The 17,788-nt window shown below is 40.7% G+C and overlaps 1 protein-coding gene across 6 annotated transcripts in view; it reads left to right on the top strand.

Annotated features, from left to right (window-relative positions):
* Positions 1-17,788, top strand: part of TBC1D8 (TBC1 domain family member 8) — a 105,414-nt gene that overhangs the window by 27,620 nt on the left and 60,006 nt on the right. Inside the window, exon 1 of one of the 6 annotated variants that reach the window (XM_006133187.4) lies at positions 60-1,430. The exons of 4 other annotated variants lie outside the window; for them this stretch is intronic. In XM_006133187.4, the coding sequence (XP_006133249.2) occupies positions 1,367-1,430 (64 nt within the window). In that variant the 5' untranslated portion in view covers positions 60-1,366. Of the gene's footprint in view, positions 1-59; positions 1,431-17,788 lie in introns of those variants that run through there. One more of the 6 variants, XM_006133188.4, reaches the window with a different exon arrangement.

Here is a 17,788-nt window from a genome sequence, read left to right as displayed (position 1 = left end):
GCTCCGGCCGGGGCCGCGGGGACCTGCCCGCCAGGGGGGCAGCGGAGCAGGCTCTTTGTTCCGCGCCCTGGCGGGCTCCGTGGTGCCTGGTGCGGGGACAGGGCCGGGGCGGGTCACCCTCGGGGGGTCCAGCTCGCCGGGGGTCTCGGCGGCTGGGGGGGCCCTTCCTAGAGTCACCGCGCCGGGGTGGTTTGTTCTGGCCGCTGGACAAGTTACTTGGCAAAATGTCCCTGCCCTGTGGAAAGCCCCCCTCTCTGGAGGGCGAGGAGACATTGGGGAGCGGTGCGGTGGGCAGGGCACTGGACCGTGGGATGTTTGTTCAGCTGCCGTCGGAAGGCAAACACAGCCCTGCTGTCCCCTTAGTGCTTCGATACCGAACAGCAGCGCGTCCCGCTTGAGAAAGGGCTTCTGAAACTCTTGTCAGGAATAATGCCTGCTGGGCTGGTCAGCCTGCTGCCCGAAGTTGAGGGAGTGTCTTCCAGGGAGAGTTACCTTTGTTTTCTATGAGTGGTAGTAGGTTTAAATAATCCTCATGACAAGGAGAGGTTGGGGAATTGGTCTTTTAATAGACAGTGTAGACAAGCTATGAAAAAGAAAAGTTTTAGAAATAGGTGGAATAACGAGGAATGGAAGGAGTGACCCTTCCTCTCCCAACTCCCATATGATTCTTTTTATGCAAGTGCTGAGTGAAAAACATATACAGTCTTGGTGGTTTAAATGCCCTTTATGCATGTGTTGCAATATATCAGATACCCGTATTTCCTTTTTTAAAATGAAGGATTGATTCTTCAGAGTTTGGGCTCTTTGACTCTGACCAAGAACTTATAAGTTAAACTCAAAGGGAGTTGTACTGGTGAAACTACCCAGGTTAGTGTTTGAAACAAAAAGAGTATGTTAGTTTTTCTCTTAAGATTTCACTTCTTTTGAGCTACCACAAATACACCTTTAGTGACCACCTGTAATGACCATGTTGTCCCATTTGGCTTAAAACAGGTCTAGACTTTATGGTGATTATTGAGGTGCTAGCCTATCTACTGCTTCATGTATACAGGAAAAGTAGTGAGAACACAGTTGGCTGCAGAACAGCAATTGCCCAGAGCTATCCTTTGGGATTTCTAAAAATGAAAGGCACAGAGGCACTCATGATTGAGTCTGTCCACCCCTACTGAGAACTGCAAACAAATCACCAAAATCCATCTAGTTTGTAGTACCACAATATATGTGAAGAAAATCACCTTGAGTGATCCCCTTTTACATCTCTGGTTAATATGCAATTGACTAATGAAACAAGTGGAACTTCACAAATTCAGGACTAAAACTGATTCATGATTAGGGCCAAGAAAATGATTTGTTGGCAGTTATCTGCATGTACTTTCCTAATGCTTTGAGGATTTCTGCATTCCTATCAATAAACATGGTGAAAAATCAGAGTAAGTAGTTCATTTGCAACTTCATGTTTTCATTCATAGCTTTCAACTTACCTTTGTATTTTTACTTCATCTAATTGTACAAAATGATATTTATTTAGCCTCCTAGTAGTACTTTTAGAAGAAAATATGCAGACAGTGGATCTTATTCTGCCCTAATTTACAACAGCGTAAATCTGGAATGATGCCATTGAGATCAGTAAATTATACCAGTTATAACTGAGTCTAGAGTAACTCCACAGAATTTGGTCCAAAGGCTGTGCTCTGAGAAGTTTACAATCCCAATTGGACTAAAGCATAAAGAAAATGATAATAAATTATGCTGGGCATGGAGAAAGACAGCGGTAAGCAAAAAGAGGAAAGAATACTGCTCTTCAACTAGGCTGATATCTGTAAAGAGAATATTGTGTACATATATATAAAATTAGAATTTCCTGTGATGGATTGTAATTTAAAGAAAGCTGAGCTATTTTAAAAATCTGTCTTTTTTTGCTCCTTACTAAACACTTTAAAAAGCTACTATGTTCATTTGATATACCAAAGATAAACTTATGTTATGATTCTTGTCAGTCTGTGGAATTGCCTTCTGTTATCTCCGTTTTACTTGGAGTCTATGCATGTTCTGACTGTGCAGGCATTCGCTGTTACCAGCAAGCTTAATTCTTGGTCAATAGACCAAGAGGTTGTCATGTTATGATTCTTGTCAGTCTGTGGCATTGCCTTCTGTTATCGCCATTTTACTTGGAGTCTATGCATGTTCTGACTGTGCAGGCATTCGCTGTTACCAGCAAGCTTAATTCTTGGTCAATAGACCAAGAGGTTGTCATGTTACAGTTGTGTACTTTTCATGAAACTCTGGCCACATTGAAATCAAGGGGACGCAGTTCATGATATAACTTTAGGATTTATAGTATGATTTTTCCATCCTTCTCGTGTGGAATATCTAGCCCACTTTTCATTCCTTGATTGCTGGGATATGAGAGATTAATTTCCTGATCTAAAAATAGCTTCTACAGCTGTTAGGTTCAGGGTCATTATGTGCCTGAAATTCTCATATGTGAAGTTCATTCCTGGGCTTTCCATAGCAGACACCATAAGTTTAAAATAAAATAAAAAGTTTGCTGTGTAGCTAAGTTCCTGGTGCACCATGTTGGTTGAATGCAGAAGCTAAATCTGTCGTGAATACAGAATTTGTATATAAGGCTAGCAATAATCTGTTTTGGCTGACCAACTAAAAACACCCCTTGTCTTTCTATCATTTTTACTTTTCTTCCCTTGGTAATTCCCCCACCTGAAGAAAATTAGACTGATTTCTTTAATCAGCGTTTGTTTGTAGAAGGGCCTAGAGGTTCCATTTCCATCTTACAAATGGAAAACAATACAAAAATTAAATGCACTTAATGATTAACATAAGCAAAATGTTACAATTCTCTGTTACTTGGGGGAGTAAAAAATGAGCACAATGGAGGGAAACAAAATGAAAGAAAATAGTTTAAACCAGTGTAAAACTTTCAATGCAAATACTTTAAAAAAGTTAATTCAGTGATAGGAAAAATGGCTGGAAAGTTCTAGGATTTTTCAATAGACTCTAAAAATAGATTAAAGAAATGTCACCCACATGCAAAGAGATTACACTACTAGCTTTGTAGAGCAGGTGTCTGAGTCAGGAGTTCTATGTTTGGTTTCCAGCTCCATCATTAATGTGGTGAAAAATGGGTATATAAGGTTTACCTCACAAGACTGGATAGGAGGTATGCCTCTAGATGAAAAATTCATTAAAAAGGCAAAGTACTATTATTATATTAGCAGAGCCATCTTTGACTTTAATATTATACAACAGTTAACAGCCCTAACTGATAAATCATAGAGGTTGAGTTTTCTTTTTGTGATTTGTTTTTTAAAGGAGTCAGATATCGCTTAATACATGTTAATGTGTACGAAGGCATGTAAACCACCATGATAGTATATGGTATTTTCACTGCACCCGTGTGTGAACAACTATTTTTGGGTCTGTTCTTTATTGACTCTTCCTTATAGCACTTTTCATCCATCTTTCCTGTTTAATCTGTCTAGTAAGGTATAAGAAATCATAGCACAGCAGAAGAATATTTTTTGTTTTAGTTTTATGTTTATTTCATTCCCGAATAATTGAACTCTATGGTAGTCATATGTCCCATAAAAAGCCATAGACTTTCATGTCTGTTTTTATCATCAGAGTAGTGTATTTGAGTTGAACTTTGAAAAGGTGTGTACATATGAGAAACATATAACCTCTATTCTCCATACTTGCAAAGTTCTAATTGGGGTTTGCAGGTGGTATAGAAAACTGGCCTACTTTCATACAAGAGAAAGTGAAGTTGATCTGTTGATCACTAACTCTGTAATTTGTTTTCTAGACTTGCAAGGGACCTGATCCAGCAAAGCGCTTAACCAAATACATAACCCTGAGAATGTGAATAATGCCATTGACTTCAGTGGAACTGCTCACATGCTTAAATGCTTTGCTGGATTAGGGACATAGGCAGGAAATCTGAAATGTGTTCTGGAAAGAATGTGCTTCAGGATGAAATTACCTGCAAATTAACTTTTATCAAGATCTAATTCAGTAGCTGTAGGCTGATTCTGGGGTTGTAGGTACACAAAACTGAACAAATACTTTCATAGTAGTCCTGCAAAAGTACTTGTCGGGAAATTCTGCATTACTGCACACATACAGAACTCATGTCTCCTGCAGATTTCTTTGATTCTCTGCGGAAAAAGCAAAGGGAAGCTTCAAGAGCAATCACACACCCCTTCCTAGCAGTGCAGGCACTTCTGTTCAGATGCCCAAAGCATCTGGTAGATATGTAAATCTCTACAAGGGGGAGGGGTTGGGCAACCGTGCATGTGTGTCAGAGACACTGTGTGTTGCCATTCACTGTTGTGGCATGTTCAGCATGGAGGTGCAGGGTTTCTGGATTTTTCTCCGGCAGTAGGTGTGGGGCAGGCTCTGTCCCTTCAGGCAGCAGCCTGCCTGCTTAATGAATTGTTCTCATTGTCTTTGTGAATTCTCCCATGAGTATAACACAGGTGTAAAAGTTTTAAGGCTCCTTTACATTGCTAGATGAGTGTGAAAGGCTAAAACACGGTCTTATAAATGCTTATGGTGCATTAGTAATTTCTAAATGTTTGGACAGAAAAAATTTCCCATCACAATGTGCTCCATGAACTGTTTACTACTAATCCTTCTGGAAATGATCAGTAGCCAATATAAATTGTGAGTTTGATTCCCTAGCCCTCACTTACACAAAGGTAACTGAAGAGCAACACTGAGCTAATGGCTGTTTGCATTTGTTGACTAGTAATTTTGAAATAAAGGATCAAACATTATAGCTTCTTTATAATTAGACAAAGGAAGTTTGGGGATTACCTCCGGTGCTCCTCACTCGCATTCTCCCTTCATTGTATTATAGTTTAAATAAATTACCAAAATAATTTAAACTGGCAGTATTATGTTATTTTAACAAATATGCAGAATTTTGCGGAATTTTAAAAAAAATGTGCAGAATTTTAAAAGTTTTAGCACAGAATTCCCCCAGGAGTAACAAAAGGTGGAAAGAAAAAACAGGACTATGTAGCACTTTAAAGACTAACAGGATGGTTTATTAGGTGATGAACTTTCGTGGGCCAGACCCACTTCCTCAGATCAAATTGTGGAAGAAAATAGGCATGACCATATGTACCAAAGGGATACAATCAAAAAAAGTGAACACATATAAAAAGGACAAATCAAAGGTGGAAACTGATTGAACTTGAACTTAGTAAGTAAAGGTGCATATACACAGCACCCTAAACTCGAAATAATATATGCAATTTGCTCTACCCAAATTGTGTATCTTATTTTGAAACTATTTCGAAATAGCTTATTTTGAAATTTGGCCTGTCTACACAGTGCCCAATTTCAAAATAACGTGATATTTTGAGCCATATCTTTTCCCTTGTGCAACAAGGTTTATTGGGATGGCTAAATAGCATGCCTGTTAATTTTGAAAAAGAAGTGGTTAGAAACAAACAACAAACAAAAGCCTTTAGAAATTTGAAGTTAGATCCTGGTGAGGAAACATCCTAGAAAGGAACATACAGTCTGACAAGTCAAATGTAAAAGTATATTTAAGCAGGCCTAAAAAATATTTGAAGAGCAACTAACAAAACCGACAAAAATTAACACCAACACTTTTTTGAAGTATATCAGAAGCACAAAGCTTGCCAAAGAGTCAGTGGAGTCCCAGGACATTCAAGGTGCTAAAGGAGCATTCAAAAAAGGAAGGGCCATTGCAAATAAGATAAATTATTTTGCAGTTGGTTTTCCCTACAGGGGATATGAGGTAGATTCCCACACCTGAGCCATTCTTTCTGAGTGACAAATCTGAGGAATTTACCCAGATTAAGATTTCAGTAGAGAAGTTTTGGAACAAATTGATAAATGAAATGAATAAGACACCAAGACCAGATGGTATTCACCTAAAAGTTTTCAAGTAACTCACATATGACTTGCAGAATTACTGTGGTATGTAACTTAACACTTAAATCAATCCTTGTACTAGATGACTGTAATGTTAATTTTTAAATTAGGCTCTAGAGGTGATTGTAGCAATTTTAGGTTGGTAAGTCTGACTTCAAACCAGGAAAATTGTTTCAATCCATAGTAAAAACAGAATTATTAGACACACAGATGAACATGATCTATTATTAGGAAAGAGTCAACACACATTCTGCAAAGAGAAAACATGTTTCACTAATCTATTAGAGTTCTTTGAGGAGGGTCAGCAAAGATGTATCAGGGTGATCTAGTTGATGTATTGTACTTGGACTTTCAGAAAGCCTTTGATAAGAGCGTTTGATGAGGCACATTAAGCAGAATAAGCAATCTTGGGATAAGAGAGAAGGCTCTTTTATAGGTCACAATAAGTGTTGAAAAGATAATAAATGAATAAATAGTAATAAATGGTCAGTTTTCACTGTGGTGAAAGATAAATAGCAAGATTCCTCAAGGTTCTGTGATGGTACCAGTGCTGTTCAGTATATAAATGGGCTGGAAAAAGGGATAAATAGTGAAGTTGCAAAATTTGCTGCTGATACAAAATTATTCAAGAGTAATTAAAACAAAAATTGACTGCAGAGAGATTCCACAACACTGGGTGACTGGTTAGGAAAAAGAGCCATGCAATTCAGTGTAGATAAATGCAAGGTAAATCACATTGGAAAACATAATCCCAACTACACATGAAAAATGATAGGGTTTAAATTGGCTCTTACCACTCAAGAAAGTAATCTTAGAGTCATGCAGATTTCTCTGAAATCATCTGCTCAATATGTAGTAGCAGTCAAAAAGGCTAACAGAATGTTTGGACCCATTAATAAAGAGATGGGTCATAAGACAAAGAACCTCATAATGCTCTATATAAATCCATGGTACGACCACAGCTTAAATACTGTGAGCAGGTCTGGTTTTCCCATTGCAAATCAGACGTATTAAAAGTGGAAAGAAGGACCACAAAAATATTAGGGGTATGGACTAGCTTCCATAGAACAGGTGTGATAGTCATGACCCCCCCCCCCCCCCCCCCCCCGCCCTGAATAAATGATTATTTCTAAACAATAGGATATTCAGTACGTCAGGCCAGGTCTACACTACAAACTTACACCAGTATAACTGTGTTACACTGGGTTATGGATTTTTCACCCTGAGTGACATGCTATGTCAACCTGCCCCAGATGTGGACAGTGCTATGTTGACAGTGCCTGTTGTAAGGTGGATTAACTGTGCCAATGGAAGAAGCTCACCTGTTGGCAGAGTAGTGTCTTAAAGTGCTACAGTGGTGCAGCTACAGCTTTTTAAGTGTAGAGCTGCCCTTAGACTTTAATCAAAATGTTTGTTTTTGTAGCTTTGCCCACAACTGGAATTCAAATATCATTAAGACTGGGATTAAGTCATGGGTATTTTTAGTAAAAGTCCAGGATAGGTCATGGGCAGAAAATAAAAATTAATGGCCTGCGACCTGTCCATAACTTTTACTAAATACCCATGACTAAAACTTGGGGCGAGTGGCGGCTTGTGGGAGCAGCCTTGGGATCACCACTTGTACTGGGAGGTGTGGCCTGAGAGGGGGCACCACAGGAGCTAACAGGAGGAGGGGGGACAGCCTGGAGATGAGGTGGATGCTGGGGGTGAGTGGTTGACAGAGTAGAACAGGCTTCCTACCAACTCCTGTGAAACAGCAATCCCAGCTCCTAGTCCCACAAGTTGCCTGGTTTTGCCTTTCCCATTGGCTGGGAACCACAACTGATGGGAGCTGTGTAGGCAGCATGTGCAGTTAGGAGCTAGGAGCTGAGCCTCACTGCAGGTGAGCACTTCACCCAAACCCTGAGAATCCCCCCCCCACAAATTCACGCTGCTGAAGAGGCTGAGAAGAGGACCCCGGTACGTCCCAGCAGCAGCTAGTGTGCCTGGTCCAGAGGCTGCCTGCTCTGCTCAGCTACCCAGTGGACCAGAAACACAGACAGCTACAGAGGTCACAAAGTCATGGGACTTGTGAGAAACAGAGCGCTTTAAATATCATACTTCTCTCTCTCCCTCTTATTTTGTTCTTTAACAGTAACATCATGAAAGGGCTCTCGTAAAAACATGTTTTCTTAAATTGGCCCTGAAAAAGGTGACCTCTTCATAAGTGAATTTGGGCTGCAAATAACTTACAGCATGGAATCACATGCATGAATGAATAAACCCTTAATCCTCAATAAAGGCCTATAATAAGACGTAAGCTTCTCAGCTGGGCAGTTCCTATAACAAATATTTTGTGTTTTAGATACGTGCATGTAACAGTATTTATTTGCTTTGCCTACTTTAATCTTATGAGCCCTCAAGTTACACAGTAAAATGGAACCACAGATAGAGTGGAGGAGCAGCACACTGTGCATACACAGATACTACACTGATGTGTGTTTTTTAAAAGCCTTGAAAGCCACAAATGTACCTGCAAATCAAAGCAGATGTTTCTGGTCTAATGTTTAGCCTACCAGCATGGATTGTATCCGTTTAAATTTTGTTGCCCTTTTAACACTGAAAATCACTAACTAGCTAAAATAAAATTTGGATTTTTTTTGTTTGTTGCTGCTGTGTTGTTGTTGACAGACTTGGTAGAACAAGAAGACAGGTAATTTCTAAATTATTTTTTTGTGGTTGCTAATAGGGATGCCAGGTGTCCGGTTTTGAACTGGACAGTCCAGTATTTGAGTTTTCTGTTCGGGAAACAAATTGAGAAAATATAAATGAGAAAATATAACTGTCTGGTATTTTCTAAATAAGATGTAATGTAGATTGTGATGTAATGTCAAACGTGTCTGGTATTTTTGTTGAAACCACCTGGCAACCCTAGTTACTAAAATTATGTAGTACTACAGGGCTCCTAATAACTTGGTGAGATCATTATATGGAACCAACAAAATGTGTGGACAGTAACAGTATTCAACATAATTTATATTGTGCTAATTTAGGGGGACTATCAAAAGGCAGCATCTATGTCCCACATTTATTAGGTACATTATTTTTTTAGTCTGGAAACAGTTTCTAGAGTTGAAGTGTGATAGAGCCTTTAGCTCTGTGGACTTTAGAAGCAAGATAGGCTGCAATCTTATCTTAGTGTATCTTAGGCTGTTATAGACTTCTGTTAACTCTTGCAGTGGATTGTCACAGTTGTTTATGTGGACAAAAGCATACTTGGAAAAATTGCCTGAGGAGTAGAGGGAGTCATGGTAAATATGTGTGGTTTTTTTTTCCATAACACACTAGGAGAAATACAGTATGTTTTTTTTAAGAAGTGGGGAATCATGTGCATACTTATGCTTCTCCCTCTGTGTATCACATTCCTTTCACACACACCCCAGAATACCACTGTAACAGCTTAGCAGGCCCCCTGAGGAATGTACAAGCTTATGAAACAAAGGACTAGCTAAACTTCAGAGCAAAATAAACCCATAGAAAATGTTGAAGAAAACTTTTGAAATTATACCATTACAAGTAAAAACGTAGCTTGTTGGGATACGATAACTTCCAGTTTCACGAAGAACATATTGCTGGACACTCAGTTTAAAAAGTAACATAAACAATTGTATTTTCATTTCACTTTTACATTGTGAAAAAGTAATTTAAGGTATTTACTGCTTTGGAGTTCAAGGGTCTGATCCTGTAAAAACACATGAAAATAGTCCCACTGACTCCAGTAGCACTTTATAGGCTAACAAAACATATAGATGGTATCGTGAGCTTCCGTGGGCACAGCCCACTTCTTCAGATGATCGGTCATCTGAAGAAGTGGGCTGTGCCCACGAAAGCTCACAATACCATCTATATGTTTTGTTAGTCTATAACGTGCTACCAGACCAATTTTTGTTTCTTAAGTTTATCCTGTACAGAATAACTTGGCTACAGTGTTTTCTCCAGGAATTGAAATTAGGGGGGGATGTTTGAATTTACGGGGGGGAAGCAGGGTGTCAGGGCCGATGAGAGATGAGACTGTTAAGACTGATAAGACTTAAGTAAAAACTGAAAAATGTTTCATGACCATTTTATTTAATTTAACTCATGTTTTAAAATCACACAAATTAAAGTTGGCTACTCAAGCCTTCTATGAAGCACTAATCCTTCATCATTCTTGGTTTCTTGTTATAATTTTGCACAACTTTGTTAATGAACTTCTTGAATGCAGTGCGTTCATCTTTGGTGGCTTCTCGTGTGTCCTGTACTTCCATTCCTTCAATTGATATGCTCATTAGTTCATTCACATGATCAGGCAGAAGGCGACTTCTTTCAGAACACAAAATTCTATTCAATGATAGAAAAGAACGCTCAGCTGTAGCTGTTGTAACTGGGAGTAGCAAGAGATGAATTCCTACTTCTTTCATCCCAGGAAACATAGCACAAAGATCCGGTTGAGCCACTAGTGATGATAAAAAAGTAGTTGAAGTCAAATCTTCATTCATTCGTCACATGATATTCCACTCTGTGTCCAAATTCTCTATTCTGTCCTGAGCACATGGCAGCCCCATTGCTGGTAGTGCCTCACGCCACTCAACTGTTGGTGTTTTATAGGACAGGCATCTGTAAAAGCTACATAGAGGTTGAGTAGAATCTAGAAGTGGCTGTTGTAGATGTTTAGGAATCAAGTCTGTGTACTTTTTCAGTTGTCTTAACAAACACTTCTTGTCCTCTTCACTTAAGGATTCAATATAAATGCCTTCATTAGTCAATTTCTGGACTGAAGTCTTTGCTTCTTCCAGTACTTTTTCAATGGATAGCTCTCTGATCCAAATATAGCTTCTATTGCTGGTCAAAGATCTACTACTCTTGCAGTGGATGCCTGAATGGTATTGTTTAATGACCCAAGTGGTTTCAACAGTAGATTTATGAGAGAGAGAATGGCAATAGTCTTCTCTGAATGTAGTAGCAAAAGTAATTCACCAGCCTCACTACTTCGATCCATCCCATCTTGGTAGGTACTTTCCAAAGCTAGTAATAACGGCTGGAGTAATTTTAAGACAACAGCCAAGGATCGCTCATGAGAGAGCCAATCTGGGAAAACCCGCTGGACTAATTTGAACTTCAGTCTCAGTGTATCTTCTATATTTTCCAAGATATTTTGTCTTTTTGGACTCTAGCTGAAAAAAGAATATAATGAAGATATTAAATGTATAGCTTTTTAAATGTCCTTTGAAGATTCTGCATCTCAAACTAGTTGGAGTAGATGGCCTCTGCAGTGTGTATAGGAGAGATTAGGGTTACACATTTCTCTGAGCAAAGCTTGTACTCCACCATGTCTTCCAGAGAAGTTTGCAGCTCCATCAAATGCACAAGCAACTATCTGTTTGGGGTCCAATTGACAAGCATTTAACGCTTCTGAGATGTGGGTTGTCACAGATGTAGCCGATATGTTTTCTATAACTTGAACATCTAGAAATGCATCTACTGGCAAATAATGCATTTTAAAAATCTTGGCCTACTAGGAAACACATTTATGTAAGCTTCCATTTCCACTCACAAATCTAGCATTCTGGAGCAAAAGTCACTAAAATATAGTCCAACAAACAAATGTTTATTTAATGTGCCCCTCATTTTTCCCTCTACCTCACCCCACTCACTGGTGGTGTCCTTGGTCAGTGGAGACTCAGAGTTTAGAGGTGCTTCCACGTGAGTACACCTCCCAGGTGGGGGGCAAGAAGGCACCTTAAAAAATGAAGAGTAACGTTAGTTCGAACCAAGCGGTTTAGTTCGAACTAATGCGTCCTGGCATGCACTTTCACTTTTGAAACAGCTGTTGAGCGGAGTAATACTAATGAAGCGCTGGATATTTAAATCTCCACTTCATTAGCAATTTCGGTCCCCTATATTTGCATCCCTAGTTCAAACTAGAGAGCAAGTGTAGACGTACTCTATCTGTGTAACTGAAAATGCTCCTGATATTTTATGGCTATAAAGCAGATGTTCCTCAGTGAAGTATGAGTGAAAGCAAGAATATGTTAAACACTGATCAGTGCTGCATGACTAAAATGTTTAGAACTGCTGCAAAGCAATCAGACTGCCATCTTGTAGTAGTTCTAGGAAAAACATGATGCCAATTTTGGTGCTAAGTTTTCCTTGTTGCGATATTCCCCAGCTTACTATTCCAAACACCTGTTCCCCAGAACAGTGTTCTTTGCCTATATTTACCCCACAAGGAGAGGGGCCTGATCCTGGATCTCATCAGAAATGAGTTTAATGCAAATTAGAAGTAGGGGAATGCAAAGGTGCTTTCAGCTACCTTCACGCTCCTCCTGCTCCTGTCCTTTCCTGGAGATAGACCATCCTCAGGCTGCTCCAATTAGTTATGTCCAGCTGCCTGTGAACCCAATGGAATATTCTGATATCTGGAACAGGGCAGTTAAAATAGCTCTATCCCATCCAGAGATTCCCCTTTTGAAGATTGAATCCTCAGGGAGAGGCCAATTAAGCCGCTTGTAATTCAGCTAGAACATGAGGGACAAGTTGGGGTCAGTGTTTGGAAGGTTTGTGTTCTCTTCCTGGCTCTTTTAAGTTCCTCTATGAACTTAATGGGAACTTAAAGGGAAATTGCTTAACCACTTTGCCCATCTGTAGCATACAGGTAGCTGCTAACCTCACAAAATATTGTAATTTTCTGAATTCAAATTTTCAAAGTGCATTGAGCTGCTCAGATGGAGGAAGTTACAGAACTGTAATGACTAAGATACACTGTTTGAGGGAACTAGGGTGAGTAATAATTAATTCCAGTTAGAAGTTATTTCATTGCCATTTTTTATTTCTAGATAGTTTTAAGAAGATGTAACTTCTATATTTCCTTGATGTAATTTCCCTCTATCCCTTGCATTATTTCTTGCCCAAAATCTCATCTCTATAGTCTGTCATGTAGACTAGAAAGTGTTTCTCACAACCATTAGCTGTAATCCTGAATTTGAACCTTGCTCATGTGGCAACAGATGGAAGCATCCTGTTTTGATTCAGCATCTAATTTTTGAGTCCAGCTTTAATTTTCTAACATCCAACTCTCAAATTTTAATGAAATTCTTCAACTATGATATGGATAATTCATGCCGATTTAGAGAAGTCTGCATCATGCCGATTTAGAGAAGTCTGCATCCCTTACAGTAAATTTACTTAGAAATCAGTGTTTCAGGTTAATATACTGATTCAAACTCTAATTGATCCTTTTTTAGACTGAAGCTGTGAGTTGTTTATACTCAGTATACAGGGTATCACATTGCAATTTGTGATTTTTTCTTTTTCACTTTCAGGTAAATACAAATTAAACTCAAAGGGTGGAGCATACTTCAACACATTTATTTCATAACTAGAAAGTGTAGTATTTGATAATGACGAAGTATCACTAATTTTCTCAAAAGCATGTGGGGAGGGAGTGTGCAAGCTGTATTATGTACAGAATTGAAATTAACTTTAAGTCCTAATCATGCAGTTATGTAGGCTTGCTGCTTCCAGGCTGATTGGATTACACTATGATATTGGCAAAGCAAAGACGCTGCCTATCTGTCACAGGATCAGAAAATACTGCGTCAGACTCCTGTTAACTTAGACTTCGATTTATATATTTATTGAACTGGGGCACATAAAATAAATGTGAACTCTGAAGTGGATTTCAGATTAGAATCTTTTATTGAAATTCTAATTTGGTCGTACTTTCCATATGCCTTTGCAGTCCTTGATTTGCATGATTTAGGTCAGCAATGGACAATCTAGGAGTATGTCTACACTACAAAGTTAATTCGAACTAATAGACATTAGTTCGAATTAACTTTGATAGGCGCTACACTAGCGCTCCGCTAGTTGGAACTTAATTCGAACTAGTGGAGCGCTTAGTTCAAACTAGGTAAACCTCATTTTACGAGGACTAACGCCTAGTTCGAACTTACTAGTTCGAATTAAGGGCTGTGTAGCCCCTTAATTCGAACTAGTGGGAGGCTAGCTCTCCCCAGCTTTCCCTGGTGGCCACTCTGGGCACCACCAGGGAAACTCATATGCCCCCCTCCCGGCCCCGGAGCCCTTAAAGGGGCACGGGCGGGCTACGGTGCCCGTGCCAGGTGCAAGCCTGCCAGCACCCAGCCAGCAGACCCTGCACCTGGCACGCCATGAGCCAGCCACCCGACGCCCCCCAGCCCTCCGTCTCTTCCCAGGACCAGGCTGGTGGCTCTCGGGAGCCTGGCCAGGACCGCAAGAGGTGGGCACCCGCCTGGTCTAGTGCAGACATCGTGGACCTTGTCCACGAACTCCGCACTAGGCACAGGAAAGTGACCGTCTAGGGCGGGAGAGCTGCCAGCCTGGCCACCCAGGAGCAGATTTGCATGAAAATCAAGATGGTCCACTGAGACCCCCGACCCTGAGCCCTGAGCTTAGAATGGCCGTACTGGGTCAGACCAAAGGTCCATCTAGTCCAGTAGCCTGTCTGCCGACAGCGGCCAACCCTAGGTACCCTGGAGGGGATGGACCGAAGAGTGACCAAGCCATTTGTTTCGTACCATCCATCTCCAGCCTTCCACAAACTTTGGGCAGGGACACCATTTCTACCCCCTGGCTATAATACCAATCCATGGACCCAACCTCCATGACTTGATCTAACTTCTCTTTAAACTCTGTTCTAGTTGTTGCCTTCACAGCCTCCTGCAGCAAGGAGTTCCACAGGTTGACTCTTTGCTTTGTGAAGAAGAACTTTCTGTTACTAGTTTAAAGCCTGCTACCCATTCATTTCATTTGGGCTGTGTCCAGACTCGGGTTTTTTCGAAAAAAGTAGCCTATTTTCGAAAAAACTTCACCTGCGTCTAGACTACAGCCGCGTTCTTTCGAAATTAAATCGAAAGAACACGGCTTTTCTTTTGACGGCGGTAAACCTCATTTCACGAGGAAGAACGCCTTTTTTCGAAAGTGCTCTTTCGAAACAAGGCGTTCTTGAATGCCAACAGGGCTTTTTAGAAAGAGAGCATCCAGACTCACTCACTGCTTTCTTTCGAAAAAGCGGCTTGCTTTTTCGAAATTTCCGCTTGCAGTCTAGACGCTCTTTTTCAAAAGAGGCTTTTTCGAAAGTATCTTTTGAAAAAGCCTCTTTCAAAATAGGCTTGCAGTCTAGACATAGCCTTGGTGTCCTCTAGTCCTTCTATTATGGGAACTAATGGAGAACTTTTCTTTATGCACCCTCTCCACACCACTCTTGCTTTTATAGACCTCTATCATATCCCCCCTCCGTCTCCTCTTCTCTAAGCTGAAAAGTCCCAGTCTCTTTAGCCTCTCTTCATATGGGACCTGTTCCAAACCCCTGATCATTTTAGTTGCCCTCCCCTCTCCCAGCCTCTCTCTTCCCCTCTCCCACCTCCTTTTCCCAGTCTCCCCGAGTTTTGTTCAATAAAGAGAGTTTCTATTTTTGAATACACGTTTTCTTTATTTTGTACATCAGGAAGGGGGGCTAGGGAAGGGTAAGTGGAAGGAGGTGAGGGGGGAATGGGGTACGTGCCCCCGATGGGGAGGACTGGGCTGGCTCTGCGGGCTTCTCGGGGTGGAAGTTCTCCTGCAGCCCCCCGATTACCCGCTCCCCCCGGATGGCAGCCTGTGGCAAGTGCAGCCGGGCTGATGGCCGAGTGTTGTGATGTTCCGCGTGTGGGCACTCAGGCCACTCCAAGCCAGGACTGCTTTGCAAGTGGGGAACCCTGAGAACTGTCTGTCCGGGGTGGGGGTCGGGTCCCTTTAAGCACAGCCCTTGGCTAGTCTGAGACAGCAGCTCCACGCTCTAAGTCCTCATCTGATGCCCTGCCGGCACTGCTTCCGGCCATCCTTAACCCCGGTTCAGGGTCCACTCTGTGTGGACATGCTAATTCGAATTAGCAAAACGCTAATTCGAACTAGTTTTTAAGTCTAGATGCGCTAGTTCACATTTTGTTTTAGAGAGCTGATCGTTTTTGTAAGAATACAAGATAAATACTTTCCTTCTTGCTTTGAAATCCCATGTCCAGGGAGAATGTTCATGTTGTTGAACACAAACTGATTTTATAACATAAAAGCAATTTTCTTCTCCCTTCCTTCCCCAGCTTTGTCAGACATCTACACTGAACTTTGACCTTCCCCTTGAACTTCAGTGTTCCTTATAATCTTGATAAAATCATGAAAACTCTTGTGATGTTCATGAGACGATCTGTTACTGGATTCTGAAATCAGACTAGAACAACCTGTGGCTGTAGCTTTCTGCAGTGCAGTACAAAATCATTTTAATGTTATTCCTGATGGGCTTTATTTTTCCCCTGAATGGTTTTGTGTTGTATTTCAATTTTTCAGCTTCAAAAACAAGGTTAGCAGGTTTTTTTTTAAATGCATTGAACTGGATTATCATATTCTGAAATTTTTTATATATACATAATATCAAGAAAGACCAATGATGATGATTATTATAATAAAGTTAGCAAAATATTTTTCTTTTTTTCTCTAGTTTGTTTGTTCTATAGGGTTTTTATAGTTAGTGAGATTTGCTTTTCCCTGTGAAAGTTAATCAGTTTCTTCCTGGTTAAAAAGACCCTTACCTATCAACAGAAGAGTGGAGTATGTTTTGTGTGTAAAATATAGGAAAAAATTTTTTTTTTTAAATAAGTAAATGCTATTTAAAGGGTGCTCTATCAGAAACTTAATAAATATAAATAAAATATTGATTTTAAAATTCAAGCACTTGTGTGTTACAAGCATTAAGCAGTGTTTAGAGTTAAGAATAATTTCAGTAGCTTTCCTTTCTTTAATATTAAACTTTGTACTCAACCTTTACCAGATTCGTCTACAAGTTTTGGCTAACATTGCACATAGTTTTTATAGCACTCACTGATTAATTATTGAAAGATCTATATTTAGAGCTTATTCAGGTACATTTCAACTCAAATCGTGGCAGTTCCTCAAAAATAGATGTGTTAGCTAAAGCCTAGTAATGAGGCTACTTCAGAAAGATTAATGATTATACTTTTATATTAAACTAGGACATTTTTACAGCCTGTACTAAATACTTAATATTTTTCTCTCATGGAAAAAATAATGAAAATACAGGTGTGAAGTGTGCTTACATTGTTTATGGTGCTTCATCAGTGTATTTTTGAGATCAGAAATCTAGACAGCATTCTTACTTGTAAAACTAGAAAGCTCCTGCTGTCCTATCCAAATTAAAAATAGATTGGGGCCTAATCTAAATCCCAGGTAAGCTTATAGAAGTCTTTCTATGGACATAATGCAAGTTTTGTGAGGCGCCTCATGTATAATACGGTAAAACTCCAGTGGTCTAGCCTCCAGTGGTCCGGCACTCCTGATGGTCTGGCACCACCTGGAACCCAGAAGTGCTCCGGGCAGCCGGACAATTGGAGCTGCTCTGTCCTTGGATTCCCCGATTCAGCCACTGCTGAAACTGACCAGCGGCTGACTTGGGGAAGCCAGGGGCAGAGCAGCTGGGGTGCTGCTGGGTTGGTCCCTTAGCGCCACCCCTCGGTGCTGCGGGACCAACCCAGCAGTACCCCAGCTGCTCTGCCCCAGGCATCCCCGAGTCAGCTGCTGCTGAAACTGACTAGCGGTTGAGTCCGGGAACCCCGGGGTAGAGCACCCCAGCTGCTCTGCCCTGAGCTTTCCAGGGTCAGCCGCTGGTCAGTTTCAGAAGCATCTGACTTGTGCAAGTCTGGGGCAGAGCAGCTGGGGTACTGCCGGGTTGGTCCCGCAGCACCGAGGGGCACGTTCCCCTCCCCCTCCACCCCAGACCCCTCATAGCCCCCCCCTTCTGATAGTCCGGCATTTA

The sequence above is a fragment of the Pelodiscus sinensis genome, chromosome 1, assembly GCF_049634645.1.
Source record: "Pelodiscus sinensis isolate JC-2024 chromosome 1, ASM4963464v1, whole genome shotgun sequence".
Lineage (NCBI taxonomy): Eukaryota > Metazoa > Chordata > Testudines > Trionychidae > Pelodiscus > Pelodiscus sinensis.
Note: the sequence above shows the minus strand (reverse complement) of the source record. Positions and strands in the feature narration are given on the sequence as shown.